General features: G+C 40.8%; 1 protein-coding gene across 1 annotated transcript in view; it reads left to right on the top strand.

Annotated features, from left to right (window-relative positions):
- The window catches only part of LOC124612796 (probable cytochrome P450 303a1), a 139,324-nt gene that overhangs the window by 99,895 nt on the left and 24,432 nt on the right, over positions 1 to 14,997 (top strand). The window contains exons 6-7 of the mRNA XM_047141199.1: positions 4,564 to 4,672; positions 4,753 to 4,933. Coding sequence (XP_046997155.1) covers positions 4,564 to 4,672; positions 4,753 to 4,933 — 290 coding nt within the window. The remainder of the gene's footprint in view (positions 1 to 4,563; positions 4,673 to 4,752; positions 4,934 to 14,997) is intronic.

Below are 14,997 nucleotides of genomic sequence, written 5' to 3'. Positions count from 1 at the left end.
GTCAGATGAGAGATGTTTAATCTTCTGACTGTTGATCCGATCTGGCCCAGGAGCTGTGTTGGGGCAATGTGCAAGGGCACCGAGGAGCTCCCACTCTGTAAATGGGGTGATATAGGATTCACTGTGGCGTGTAGTGAATGAAATCACTTTCCCTTCCAGCCGCCATCTGAGAGTGAGAAAGGGTGGGGGGTAATTCTCCGACCCAGAGGCTCGAGCATAGTGCTCAGCAAAGTGCTCGGCAATCGCGTTTGCGTTGGTAGGTAACACACCATTTATATTAACACTGGGAACACCTGTTGGGGTCCGGTACCCACAAACATGTTTGATCTTTGCTCAAACTTGGGAAGGTGACATATGGCACCCAATAGTTGAGACGTATCTCTCCCAACACTCCTGCTTCCGTCATTTGATAAGATGGCAAATGCGGACACAGAGCTGTGTAAAGGCTATGAGGTGTTCCAGGGAAGGGTGCCGCTTATGCCGTTGTAGAGCTCGCCGATGCTCCTTAATTGTTTCAGCAACTTCCGGCAACCACCAAGGGACTGTCTTTTGCTGGGGGGGGGGGGGGGGGGGGTCACCCTAAAGAGCAAGGGAGCGCGTTTCCCACAGCAGAAACGATAGTTGTAGTCACCTGCTCAACCATCACATTGAAGTTACCATGTGGGGGAGATTCAATGGCGACAGCAGAGGTGAAAGTTTCCCAGTCCACCTTGTTTACAACCCATCAGGGCAGGCGTCCATGGGCCTGACGCCGGAGCTGTGACAGGAAGGTGGGGAAGAGGTCACTACCCCACAGGTCGTCATGTGCTCTCCAGTGAATAGATGGGAGAAGACCAGGACTGCAAACCGAGAGATCAATGGCCAAATGTGTGTCATGTGCCACACTGAAATGTGTGGGGGCACCTGTATATAAGAGGTAGAGGTCGAGGTGTGACAGTAAGTTTTCGACATCTCTGCCTCGGCCAGTAAGGATTGTGCCACCCCATAAGGGGTTATGAGCATTAAAATGTCCCAAAAGTAGGGAAGGTTTAGGGAGTTGATCAATCAGTGCAGCCAATGCGTTCAGGGGTACTGCACCTTCTGGAGGAAGATATACGTTGCAGACAGTTATTTCCTGTGTTGTCCTTATCCTGAGAGCCACAGCTTCAAACGGGGTTTGAAAGGGCACAGGTTCACAGCATACTAAGTTCAGGACATTGACGCAAACTCCACCTGATACTCGATTATAGTCGCTACGGTTCCAGTAATATCCCTTATAGCTGCGGAGGGCCGGGTTATGCATTGCCGGGAACCAGGTTTCCTGGAGGGAAATGCAGAAAGCAGGTGTAAAGCTTAACAGTTGCTGTAGCTCAGCAGGGTGGTGGAAAAAACTGCCGCAATTCCACTGGAGGATGACGTGATCATGAGGCTGGGAAGGCATGGTACATTAAATGAGGCAGTTTACACCTCGGGGTTACCTGCTGCCAACGATTTATTTCCTGAGCAGTCTGTATTCATAGTGTCTGAGGGTTTGGCGAGATCTAGATCCTCGGCAGACCCCAGAATCTCCACTTCATCCTCAGAAAGCAAAGCTTGTAGATGGGGGTGGCGTAGGTGCCACCACAAGTCCCTTGGTCTTAGGGGTCTTCTTTTTGGATTTCTTTCGCTGCTCCTTGGGTTTCTCTTGCTGATTCAGTCTCCAGGACTGAGGATGATTGTGAAGTCCTACAACCAGATACTTTTAGGCACTTCAGCCACTGGTGGGAGTCATCTTTCCCACTAGCAGAAATCTGGGAAGGGAGTGACCCAAGGGACCCCTTCCCAGCGAGAGGTGCCGAAGAAGATTTATGCGTCCCCGGCTGAGAAGTGGGGACTGGTGTCCCTGATGGTTGTGGGGGCAACAGGGAGGGATGGCCCTCATCATCAAGGGGGAAGATGTAGTCTTCCGAGTCGGAGAGCTGACGGGAATTCATGGAGCTGATGGAGCTACAACTGTTCTCGTGGCGGCGGCATAAGAGGAGGTCATAGCCACAGTATGTAGACGCTCACATTTCCTCTTAGCCTCAGTGTGGGTCAGTCGGCCCAGGGTCTTGTACTCCATGATTTTCCTTTCAAGCTATAAAATCCTGCAGTCTGGCAAGCAAGGGGAATGATGCTCTCTGCAGTTGACACAGATGGGAGATGGGCCACATGGAGTATTGGGATGTGATGGATGTCCACAATCTTGACATGTGACGCTGGAAGTACAGCAAGAAGACATATGGCCAAACTTCCAGCACTTAAAGCACCACGTAGGTTGAGGGATATATGGCTTTACATCACAGTGGTAGACCATCACCTTGATCCTCTCAGGCAATATTTCACCCTCAAAGGCCAAGATGAAGGCACTGGTGGCAACCTGATTATCCTTCGGACCCCGATGGACGCGCCGGACAAAATAAATGCCTCATCGCTCTAAGTTGGAGCACAGCTTGTCGTCAGACTGCAAAAGAAGGTCGCTGTCGAATATAATACCCTGGACCATATTTAAGCTCTCGTGGGACATGATGGTAACAGAAACATCCCCCAGCTTGTCATAAGCGAGTAATGCCCGTGATTTGGCAGGGGATGCTGTTTTTATCAAGACTGACCCTGACGGCATTTTGGACAAGCCCTCCACCTCCCCAAACTTGTCCTCTAAATGGTCTACAAAAAACAGTGGCTTTATTGAAACAAAGGAGTCCCCATCAGTTCCTGTACACACGAGGTACTGGGGTGAATAAGGTTCGCTGCCATCCTTAGCCTGGCATCTCCCCCATGGTGTGGCCAGAGAGGGGAATGATTTAGGGTCATACTTCCTTGCATTGTACTGAGACTTAGAACGCTTGGAGACTGCTGGTGTTTGATCTCCAGCAAGTGATGACGTGGTATGCCTCATCGCGCGTCATCTGCCCTGATGCCACCCACTCCAACCAGGGTCCCTCCCCACGGCCGCCACCCAGCCGCAGCAAAGGCCACCTGGCAGGATGGCAATTGCTGGGAGTCCCGATGCCCCAGGGTGACATGCATCTACTCCTTGGCATATGTGGGGAGTTAACGACGCAGGCATTGGCAGAGTGATCCCTGTGTTGTCAGGGGGCTACAACCAACAGTGTAAATAAGTCCATGATCATCATTGGCGCAGAAAGTGACACTGCATACTGCATGGTGGAAAACACACCCAGGAAGGTGTCCTCGCCCAAGAGATGGATAATGAGTGGGACTGCAATGCGATGATGAGAAAGCGGGCTACAGATGTCAAGGCACGATGCATCATGTAAGGCGCCCTTCCCCAACTGGCTCGCTCTTCAGAAAAATTTTGAAGAATGAAGGTCAAACTCTGCAGGGGACCATCACACGAAGGCCGAAATGTGTGAGACTCCTTTTAGTTGCTTCTTACGACAGGCAGGAATACCTCAGGCCTATTCTTACTGCTGGACCTGCAGGGGTGAGAATTGGTTTATGGGCAATGTCAGTGGGGCAGTTCCAGGAGAGCAAATTCTGGGAGAGGCTACTAGTACAGTAATACTAGGGATTTACTGTTAGAGCAAATACTATGAATTTACTACTGATTCCTAGGCTATAGGCCAGGGAGCGTTTGATGTGGAAGGAGTGGCAGCCACCAATCTGGAGGTATTGTTGTTTGATTTGATGTGGACTGAGGTTTGGATATAAGCGCTCACAAGATGGATTTCAGCATGAGGAAGGTGAGTTTGGGTCTGGAGAATGACTACATGAATTGAAGCTGTTGCAGTAACTCAAGTAGTTCTGCAGCATGAATACAAACCACAAAAGCACTGTCAATAAATCTTTACCAGTTCAGAGGCATGGCTTCTGCTAGTTGAGGGTACCCTGTTTCATCCAGTCCATGAAAAGGTTGGGACAGGATGAGGACATCCTAGTTCTTAGCGTGATTTCTTTGTAGGGCTGGCACTCCAAGATTAAGAAATTATGCATAACACTGAAACTGATTAGTGTAACAATAAATGAAATTTGTAGATGGCCATCAGGTCAGTGCTGGGACAGTTAATGGCAAGGGCTGATAGCTGTTTGTATGTGGGTTGCATCAATAGTGACAAAGAAGGTTCAAGTGGGAGAGGTGTGGCAATGACTTTGTATTGGTAGTACTGGGGGTGTTTCCCTTGAAGATGATAACTGGCCTGCCTGGTTGTAAGTTTAACAATGTTCTAAATTGAATTTTTCAGTTCATATACTGTGGTTATGTAGGCAGCAAAGGATGAATTATAATGCAACTTTTTCTTGGGGATGTTGGTTTACACACCATACTTCAAACCATTTTAAATGAATTTAGTGTCAGTGAGACATTAAAATCTTAATCGTCCTCTGCTCCTACATTAGTTTTCATGAGAATGCAGCCACACATTCAAGCAATTGTTGCAGTTTAATACTGATTGCTAATCTCATGCTAACCTGCATCAGATTTCCAACATTTCTTGTTTGCAGTCCTTTCAGTGTTGATATTTGTGAATGGAAAAAGAGATTAACTACATATTTAAATATATATATTATATATACATTATACAAAAATATTAATATCTGCCTTAGGCTGAACTTGACAAACATAAAGCCACATTCAAGCCAGACCAAGACAGGGATTTCATGGATGTCTATTTGAAGACATTGCTGTCAGATAACTCAAAAACAAGTTTTTCAGGTAAGGATAAAAACTACATATTCTATTCTTAATACATTATGTTACTTATTTTCAAACTTACACTTTCCTTTGGTTCCTAGAATCACAGCTCCTGGCAATTTGCATGGATATGTTCATGGCAGGCTCAGAAACAACCAGCAAGTCCCTTGGATTTGGATTTTTGTATCTTCTGCTTTATCCTGAAGTGCAAAGAAAGGCTCAAAAGGAAATAGATGCTGTTGTTGGACGAGACAGATTACCACGGCTCAGTGACAGACCGAAGTAAGTTACTTTTACAAATGCATTTTTTAAGTTGAAATTATGTAATGATTCCATTACTTAGGGAAAAAGCACAGGCATAATACTTGACAATATAATTTTTATAATTAAGTCTCCTTATATATTTTACATAATTAGAAGTACCAGCTTCAGTAAACTTCTGTATTTTACACAGAAACTGTTCTTCTATACAAACTTAAAAAATATTATAGTCTATGTATGTGTACATAAATTTTTCTCTTTATCTTCATTGATTCCTGCACCAAAAAGAGCAATAAGCTGCACCATCTCACTAAAGCCCCAAATGGAGGAGAGAAATAAGATGTGCCCAAACTACATATACTTTAGATTTTCTGACCATCTGTTACCACACTATTTCTCTATGAATGGTGAGTTTCCTCTATCTCCTTCCTTAACATTTATATCTTCCTTCTTACCAAAAGTACTGGTATGTTTCCAAGGGGTATATTCTGATAGCAAGCAGGATATGCAGAGTGTAATATATACACTGAAAATATATACTTCATCAGTCTGAATGTTTTTGCACCAATGAGAATTTCATTCATAGTCCTCATGAAAACTGTGTTAAATTCAGTTTTGAGGGCCAGATTTAAAAACTAAATAACAATATCTACAATTCTTATAGAACTCATACACTGATTGAACTTCACTTGAAGAAATTATTACTAAATACATATAAATGAAAGCATCTGACTTCATTCAGTTACACTGATGACAATTTTTCGGCTGATTGTCAGTTACAGCAAGTATATTTTTGAACTATTAATTAGTACTCTTCATAATTTCTTGGTTTAACACTCATCCTATTGGCATGCTGGTAATACAGTAACTTGCAGCAAGAGCTATACTTATACTTTTACCAGTATTAAAGAATTCATTCACTATATGTGTGATTTTATAAACAATGTAGAGTATCATTAACATAAATCAATTAAAATCAGTGACATAAATGAAGTGGGCTGAAATCATTGGCCACAAAATCAAATGAATTCACAGCAACAACGACAGAAACCACAGAGGTCAATAGTAAACCATCAAAAGCTGGTGTATTAGATTCATTGAATGAAAGAAAAAGAGCTAGTAGTAGTTCTGGCTCTTGTGCCAATTTGACAGTCTGATCTTATGTTTACATACTTACTTACAATTTCTCCTAAAGTGTGAAATATATAGTAATATTACCAGTCAATAAAAATGGGGAGGGATAAATCAGAAATCCATAACAGGTCTTCCACTATGTGGTAATATGCTAATTATTTTTTCATAAAATACTTCCACAAAATTATTTCATTTCTCCTACCTTCAAATATTTAATTTTTTCTGATTCAGGGGTTGAAGTACTGTAAAATGGGGAGAACAGAAAGTTTAAATTTCAATATTTTATGTCCATCAGTATTATGCAACATATATTACTAAAATTTACCTTGGTTTATGGCTTTTGCAGTCCTCTTCAAGGCTACAGTATGTAGTTTCCTTATTACTCAAAAGTTAAATTTCAATCTTTTATCTCCAACAGTATTACGAGACATATATTACTAAAACTTATCTTGGTTTATGGGTCTTGCAGTCCTCTTTGAGCCTGTAGTATCTGCTTTCCTCATTACTCATAGCACATAATTAAAAAAATGTATTTCTTTTCATGCTAAAGGGGGGGGGGGCTGAGTAACAACAGTTATGGTTTTTCTTGTGTTTCTGTTCCAGAACTTTCTGCGTGAATAAAAGCAATTAGCAATGTTGTGGGGTAAATATAAACACCAGTTTGAACAATTAAGAAATTTAGTGAGTGTAATTATAGTATCTAACCAAGTAAAAATTACAAAACAACCAAAAATGTGTTCAAGGCAAAATCAGCAACTTTTTAGTAAGGGCTGAACTCACTAAGATCAGCAGTGAAACTAATTTTCTCTTTTGAATGAGAAAAGAACTTCAAGACATCAACAGGTCCCAGGAGCTTCTTGATAATGTCTTCTATGGTTAAAAATAAATAAATAAATAATAATCATGATAATAATAAAACAATGGAAAACCTAGGATGGACTAATGACAGTATTATGAAAAGGACGGATTTCTACGCACCATGTAGTGCAGCACACAGGGAAAATAAAAAGACTGCTAATCTAGTAAGCTTTCAGCTCAAGTCTGCCCTCCCCACATGTGTGTGTGTGTTGCAGTTGAATGAATGAGTGTGTGTAAGCTACCTAACTCAGAAAAAGGCCTTTTGGCTGAAAGCTTACTAGTGCAGCAGGCTTTTTGTTGTGCCTGTCTGCAACTCAACATCTCGACTCTGTGGTGAGTAGAAATCTATATTTTTCACAATATTATAAATAATAATTATAGTAAATTAAAACAAATTCATCAGTTTGTGAAAAGTGCGAGCATCAAGAGACAACTTAGAATTAAAAAAAAAGGCCAACATAACCATATTCTTTAAGTCGAACTTCTTTTGAAATGTGCATTCTACACATCCATTTCAATTAATTATAAATTTTCATAACTGAAAAAATCAGCAGATGGTAGAGACATGTTGGTTGCTTGAGAGTGGTCTGGAAAATAATCAGGATCTTCAGAAGTGGCAGAGAAAACAAAATCTGGAATGCTGTCTTGAACAGAACATTCAGAAACTTCATCTGTACATGATTGGGGAGCAGGGAACAGTAAAAACAAAGATGATGTGACTTACCAAACGAAAGCGCTGGCACATCGATAGACACACAAACAAACACAAACATACACACAAAATTCAAGCTTTCGCAACAAACTGTTGCCTCATCAGGAAAGAGGGAAGGAGAGGGAAAGACGAAAGGATGTGGGTTTTAAGGGAGAGGGTAAGGAGTCATTCCAATCCCGGGAGCGGAAAGACTTACTTTAGGGGGAAAAAAGGATAGGTACACACTTGCACCCACACTCATATCCATCCGCACATACTCAGACACAAGCAGACATTTGTAAAGGCAAAGAGTTTGGGCAGAGATGTCAGTCGAGGCGGAAGTGCAGAGGCAAAGATGTTGTTGAATAACAGGTGAGGTATGAGTGGTGGCAACTTGAAATTAGCGGAGATTGAGGCCTGGTGGATAACGGGAAGAGAGGATATATTGAAGAGCAAGTTCCCATCTCCGGAGTTCGGATAGGTTGGTGTTAGTGGGAAGTATCCAGATAACCCGGACGGTGTAACACTGTGCCAAGATGTGCTGGCCGTGCACCAAGGCATGTTTAGCCACAGAGTGATCCTCATTACCAACAAACACTGTCTGCCTGTGTCCATTCATGCGAATGGACAGTTTGTTGCTGGTCATTCCCACATAGAATGCGTCACAGTGTAGGCAGGTCAGTTGGTAAATCACGTGGGTGCTTTCACACGTGGCTCTGCCTTTGATCGTGTACACCTTCCGGGTTACAGGACTGGAGTAGGTGGTGGTGGGAGGGTGCATGGGACAGGTTTTACACCGGGGGTGGTTACCACCCTTGTAAAGAGAGGGAAAGACGAAAGGAAGTGGGTTTTAAGGGAGGGGGTAAGGAGTCATTCCAATCCCGGGAGCGGAAAGACTTACCTTAGGGGGAAAAAAGGAAGGGTATACACTCGCGCACACACAGACATATCCATCTACACACATACAGACACAAGCAGACATATACTATGCATATAGAATCATTCAACATGGGAAAAATATATTAAAAACAAAGATTCCATGACTTACCAAATGGGAAAGCACTGGTAGATAGACACAATAAAAAACACACAAACACACACACAAAATTTCAAGCTTTCGCAACCAATAGTTGCTTCGTCAGGATAGAGGGAAGGAGAGGGAAAGACGAAAGGATGTGGGTTTTAAGGGAGAGGGTAAGGAGTCATTCCAATCCCAGGAGTGGAAAGACTCACCTTAGGGGGAAAAAAGGACAGGTATACACTCGCACACACACACACACACACACACACACACACACACATATCCATCCACACATATGCAGACACAAGCAGACATATTTAAAGGCAATTAAATATAAATTTTCATAACTGAAAAAAACCAGCAGATTGTAGAGACATGTTGGTTGCTTGAGAGTGGCCTGGAAAATAATCAGGATCTTCAGAAGTGGCAGAGAAAATATGTCTGCTTGTGTCTGTATATGTGTGGATAGATATGTGTGTGTGTGCGAGTGTATACCTGTCCTTTTTCCCTCTGAGGTAAGATTTGCTGGATTCATTAAAAATGTTGAAATGTTTTTGTTGTGGGTTCCTTAATGCATCAGGCTTCTTCCCCCTTCATTTGTCACAGCAAACTGTGAATCTAAACTAACAATCATGGAAAAGCATTGGAATTTGAAGCTGTAGGGATATTAATTACAACACACAGACACATAGCATTGTAATTTATGACCAATTTATTCCTACAACATACATAATCTTGATGCCAGATATTAAACACGAACACAGTCTCAAAATACATGGACCTTAGTAATGTCTGCTCTATCAAAATAATTTTTCAATACTTGGGTGCATGTAAGTGTAGGGTTGAAGGTCCATTACTTAAGCAGCTTATCCAACATTATCATTACATTAATATAGTTCTCAACACGTTATGATGTTCACATAGGTTTTTGCCATTACTATTGACAGAGTATGTGCCCTCGTGTACTCAGTCTGACCCTCCTCTCCTGGCTCATGTCTGGCGATTTATAGTCTCACACTCACTCACTCACTCACAGTAATGCATCATTTCATGGTTTTCAGTCAGTTACAAAAAATGCTAAGTTAATTAATAATACAAAAGAGAGAATATATAAAGATTACCAGGCTGGATTTTAGGACCAACTGCTTCATGTACCAAACAATTTGTGCTTGAGCCTTACAGAAATGCTCAATTTGGTATTGTAATGTTGCCATACTTTCATGTTCAACAAAATGTCCCCCATTTCTAAGAGAGTTGGTATTTACACATTATTTCACAAAAGTTTAGTTTTTGAATATTTCTTAAAAATCAAATTATGGAAAATGTAAGAACTAAACCACATTTGGAAAATTTCAGACTTCAGTATTATCAGAACAGAATTTTGATATACACAAAGGTATAAAAATGGGTGTTGTCTTCAAACGGTATCTCAATTCCGAATTACGGGAATTTAAATGTAAAAAATTACTTTGTCAGACTCAGAAACAATTGGTCTACAAAGATGCCTAGGTTCTTAGTTTTTATGTTTCAATTTTGAGACATACATTTTTTCATGGTAATGAAATTATATCTTCAAATCCTGATACCTCCTGAATTAATTAACTTTAAGTGAAAACTATAGTCCCACAATGTTTGCGATTGGAGACAGTAGTAAGAATTTGAAATTCTTTACAAAAATCAAAGGTTGATAAATTCATGTACATTTATCGTGAAATCAAGATTCTATATTTGTAATCACAAGATAATGAAGGGTGGAAGTAGTATGGTAAATGATTAGACAGAACATGCTTCGCTTCAAAATCAGTTGATGATAGCTTCTTGAGGGCTTTATGATGCAGGGGCATGATATCACATTTCCTGAACACAGAAATATTTCTTGTATCTTGAATGTACAATTTTTTTAAGAGACCTAAGAAACCTGAGTTTTTAATTATGAATTATTTAGGAATGAAGGAGATGACTCAACAAAAGGCAGAAGCGCTGCGTCGTTGATAGATACATGAACAAAAGGTACAGAGCTTTGTTAGCTTTTGGAATGACACACACACACACACACACACACACACACACGTCTCACTACATTGCGCTCAATCAACTCAACACAATGTAGGGAGACAGACATGTGTGCCTGAGTGTGTGACTGTGTATGTGTATGTGTGTGTGTGTGTGTGTGTGTGTGTGTGTGTGTGTGTGTGTGTGCATGTTTTTACTACAAGTTTAAAAAGGGAGTGCAGTCCAAAAATTGCCAGCCTCTGTACCTTTTGTTTGTGTATCTGTTGACAACACATTGCTTCTGCTTTTCAGTGAGTCGTCTCCTTTATTCCTAAATAATTCATAATTCTCAACCAGAACTTTCTATAAGCTTGGGTTTTGGTAAAGAGGCTTCATTCCAACCAATTTTTTCCAGTCTTGTAGAATTGTATACTAGGATATTTTCATAAACAAAATAAAGCGACAAAAAGGACTATGTGATGTATTTTTAGTTTCCTGGCTTAAAAATGAAATGGACGCTGCTCTCCATACATTTTTGGATGACACCCAATGATAAGTGAGCGGCCAAATTGTTTCAACGAGGTACTTTTTTTCCACCTGTGTGTCCCAAAAATGGAAGAGTTCAGATTCAACCTAATCTGTAAAATAGTAATTTACTACTCTTAATTGGATTGTATCTAGATTCTTCTGTGCTGCAAACAACAAAAAACCTCAGATTTATGGATTGATCATCATGTCACAAAATTACCCTCATAGCATGGGTAATTTTACTCTTTGTCAAATGACAGACTATTTCAAAAGTTTTGGTTCTTTCCACCCCAATGTTGCTATTCACCCAATTTTACAGTTGTTGTTGTTGTGGTCTTCAGTCCACAGACTGGTTTGATGCAGCTCTCCATGCTACTCTATCCTGTGCAAGCTTCTTCATCTCTCGGTACCTATTGCAACCTACATCTTTCTGAATATGCTCAGGGTATTCATCTCTTGGTCTCCCTCTATGATTTTTACCTTCCACACTGTCCTCCAATACTAAATTAGTGATCCATTGATGCCTCAGAACATGTCCTACCAACAGATCCCTTCTTCTAGTCAAGTTGTGCCACAAACTCCTCTTCTCCCCAATTCTATTCAACACCTCCTCATTAGTTATGTGATCTACCCAACTAATCTTCAGCATTCTTCTGTAACACCACATTTCAAAAGCTTCTATTCTCTGCTTGTCCAAACTATTTATCGTCCATGTTTCACTTCCATACATGGCTACACTCCATACAAATACTTACAGAAACAACTTCCTTACACTTAAATCTATACTCGATGTCAACAAATTTCTCTTCTTCAGAAATGCTTTCCTTGCCATTGCCACTCTACATTTTATATCCTCTCTCCTTCGACCATCATCAGTTATTTTGGTCCCCAGATAGCAAAACTCGTTTACTACTTTAAGTGTCTCATTTTCTAATCTAATTCCCTCAGCATCACCTGATTTAATTCTACTACATTCCATTATCCTCGTTTTGCTTTTGTCTTATATCCTTCTTTCAAGACACTGCCCATTCCTTTCAACTGGTCTTCCAGGTCCTTTGTTGTCTCTGACAGAATTACAATCTCATCAGCAAACCGCAAAGATTTTATTTCTTCTCCATGGATTTTAATACCTACTCCGAATTTTTCTTTGGTTTCCTTTACTGCTTGCTCAGTATACAGATTGAATAACATTGGGGATAGGCTACAACTCTGTCACACTCCCTTCCCAACCACTCCTCCCCTTTCATACACCTTGACTCTTATAACTGCCATCTGGTTTCTGTACAAATTGTAAACAGCCTTTCGCTCCCTGTATTTGGCCCCTGTCACCTTCAGAATTTGAAAGAGAGTATTCCAGTCAACATAGACTTAGAGAAAGCCTACAAATGCTAGAAGCGTAGGTTTGCCTTTCCTTAATCTATCTTCTAAGATAAGTCGTAGGGTCAGTATTGCCTCACGTGTTCCAACATTTATATGGAATCCAAACTGATCTTCCCCAAGGTCGGCTTCTACCAGTTTTCCCATTTGTCTGTAAAGAATTCGTATTTTGCAGCCGTGACCTATTAAATTTATAGCTCGGTAATTTTCGCATCTGTCAACACCTGCTTTCTTTGGGATTGGAATTATTGTATTTTTCTTGAAGTCTGAGGGTATTTCGCCTGTTTCATGCATCTTGCTCACCAGATGGTAGCGTTTTCGCAGGGCTGGCTCTCCCAAGGCTATCAGTAGTTCTAATGGAATGTTGTCTACTCCCGTGGCCTAGTTTCAACTTAGGTCTCTCAGTGCTTTGTCAAACTCTTCACACAGTATCATATTTCCCATTTAATCTTCATCTACATCCTCTTCCACTTCCATAATAATGTCCCCAAGTGCATTGCCCTTGTATAGACCCTCTATATACTCCTTCCACCTTTCTGCTTTCCCTTTTTTGCATAGAACTGGGTTTCCATCTGAGCTCTTGATATTCATACAAGTGGTTCTCTTTTCTCCAAAGGTCTCTTTAATTTCCCTGTAGGCAGAATCTATCTTACCCCAAGTGATATATGCCTCTACATGCTTAAATTTGTCCTCTAGCCATCCTTGCTTAGCTATTTTGCACTTCCTGTCAATCTAATTTTTGAGACGTTTGTATTCCTTTTTGCCTGCTTCATTTACTGTATTTTTATATTTTCCCCTTTCATCAATTAAGTTCAATATTTCTTCTCTTATCCAAGCATTTCTACTAGCCCTTATCTTTTTACCTACTTAATCCTCTGCTGCCTTCACCATTTCATCTCTCAAAGCTACCCATTCTTCTTCCACTGAATTTCATTTTATGACAGTCCATTGTGTACTAACTCTGGCTGCACATCAGCATCAGGATCAGAGAGATCTACAGAATCTTCTATTACCCCAATTGGTTCAGCATCTGCAGACGATGAATATGGTTATTAGCAAATGGCTTTAAACTGGAATAAAAGTACACCTGCATATTATTACACATTTAAGTAATATGTTACATATTCTTGTTTCTTATGCTTAGTGGCAATATAGCACTGGACACTGTTTATTTAAATGAGGTGAAGAAGTAGAAATCAGAATACCAATAATGAACTAAATGCTTATCATACTTCGATTTTTAATGGTCTAAAATAGTTGTGTTTATAGAAATACTGTAACTGTGAGAATGGGTTCACACTGCTCTTGTAAATTACAACTTTGTTTCTCAATTTCTTCATCAGATCTATATTTACTGTTAACGAGAGAACCCCTTCATTACATATTTGAGTTATTTTTAAATATTTGAACAACATTGACTACATTACTGTAAGCTTGAATTTCTTTGTTTTAATATTGTTATATTAGTTACCTTAAATGATACTTTAATATAAAAGGATGGACAAAAAATCTACTCACCAAGTGGCAGCAAGGGAACACACACACAAAAGGATTTCACTTTAACAAGCTTTCTGAGCCAGTGGCTCCTTCTGGCAGAAGAGTTGAAGGGGAAGGAAGAGGGTTGAAGGAAAAGGACTGAAGAGGTTTAAGGAAAGAGGTACGGTTCAGAAAAGTCACCCAGAGCTGCAGGTCAGGGGAGACTTACCAGACAGGATGAGAAGGAAAGACTGATTATTGGGGACTGCACAGGGCAAGATTTGAAAACCTGAGAGCTTAAAAGTGGAAGATGGGGTAATATGGAAGACAGATATTACAAGACTACCAAAACATCATGTACAAGTTAATAAGAGTGAAGAGCTAAGTGCATTGTACACCACAAATGTGGGAGGGGGATAGCAAAAAATAGACAGGTCAGAAAATGAAAGATGTAGGAAACTAAAATCGAGTGAAGAAAGAAGAAGTTATTGTGAATAAATGCTGAGACGGAAGGTATTAATGTAAATTAAGGCCAGGTGGGTGGCGAGAACCCAGGGCTAGTTCCCACCTGCGGAGTTCTGAGAAACTGATGTCTGGGGGAAGAAACCAGGTGGCACATGTAGTGAAACAGGCACTGAGATCATGACTGTCACGTTGTACAGCATGCTCTGCAACAGGATATTGTGTGTTGCCTGTATACACCCTCTGCCTATGACCATTCATCCTCACAGGTAACTCAGTGGTAGTCATGCCGATGTAAAAGGCCGAACAATGTTTACGTAACAGCTGGTAAATGACATGTGTCATTTCACAGGTGGCTCTTCCTTTGATAGTATATGTTTTGCCTGTTACAGGACTGTGATAGGTGGTGGAAGGAGGGTGCATAGGACATGTCTTCCAGTAGGGACAGTCAAAGGGCAGGAGCCATGAGGTAGGTTGATGGGTGCAGAACGAGCATTGGGTCTGACAAGGAGATTGTGGAGATTGGGATGGTGACGAAAAGCTATT

This window comes from Schistocerca americana, chromosome 4 (assembly GCF_021461395.2).
Source record: "Schistocerca americana isolate TAMUIC-IGC-003095 chromosome 4, iqSchAmer2.1, whole genome shotgun sequence".
Lineage (NCBI taxonomy): Eukaryota > Metazoa > Arthropoda > Insecta > Orthoptera > Acrididae > Schistocerca > Schistocerca americana.
This window is presented reverse-complemented; position numbering and strand designations above follow the sequence as displayed.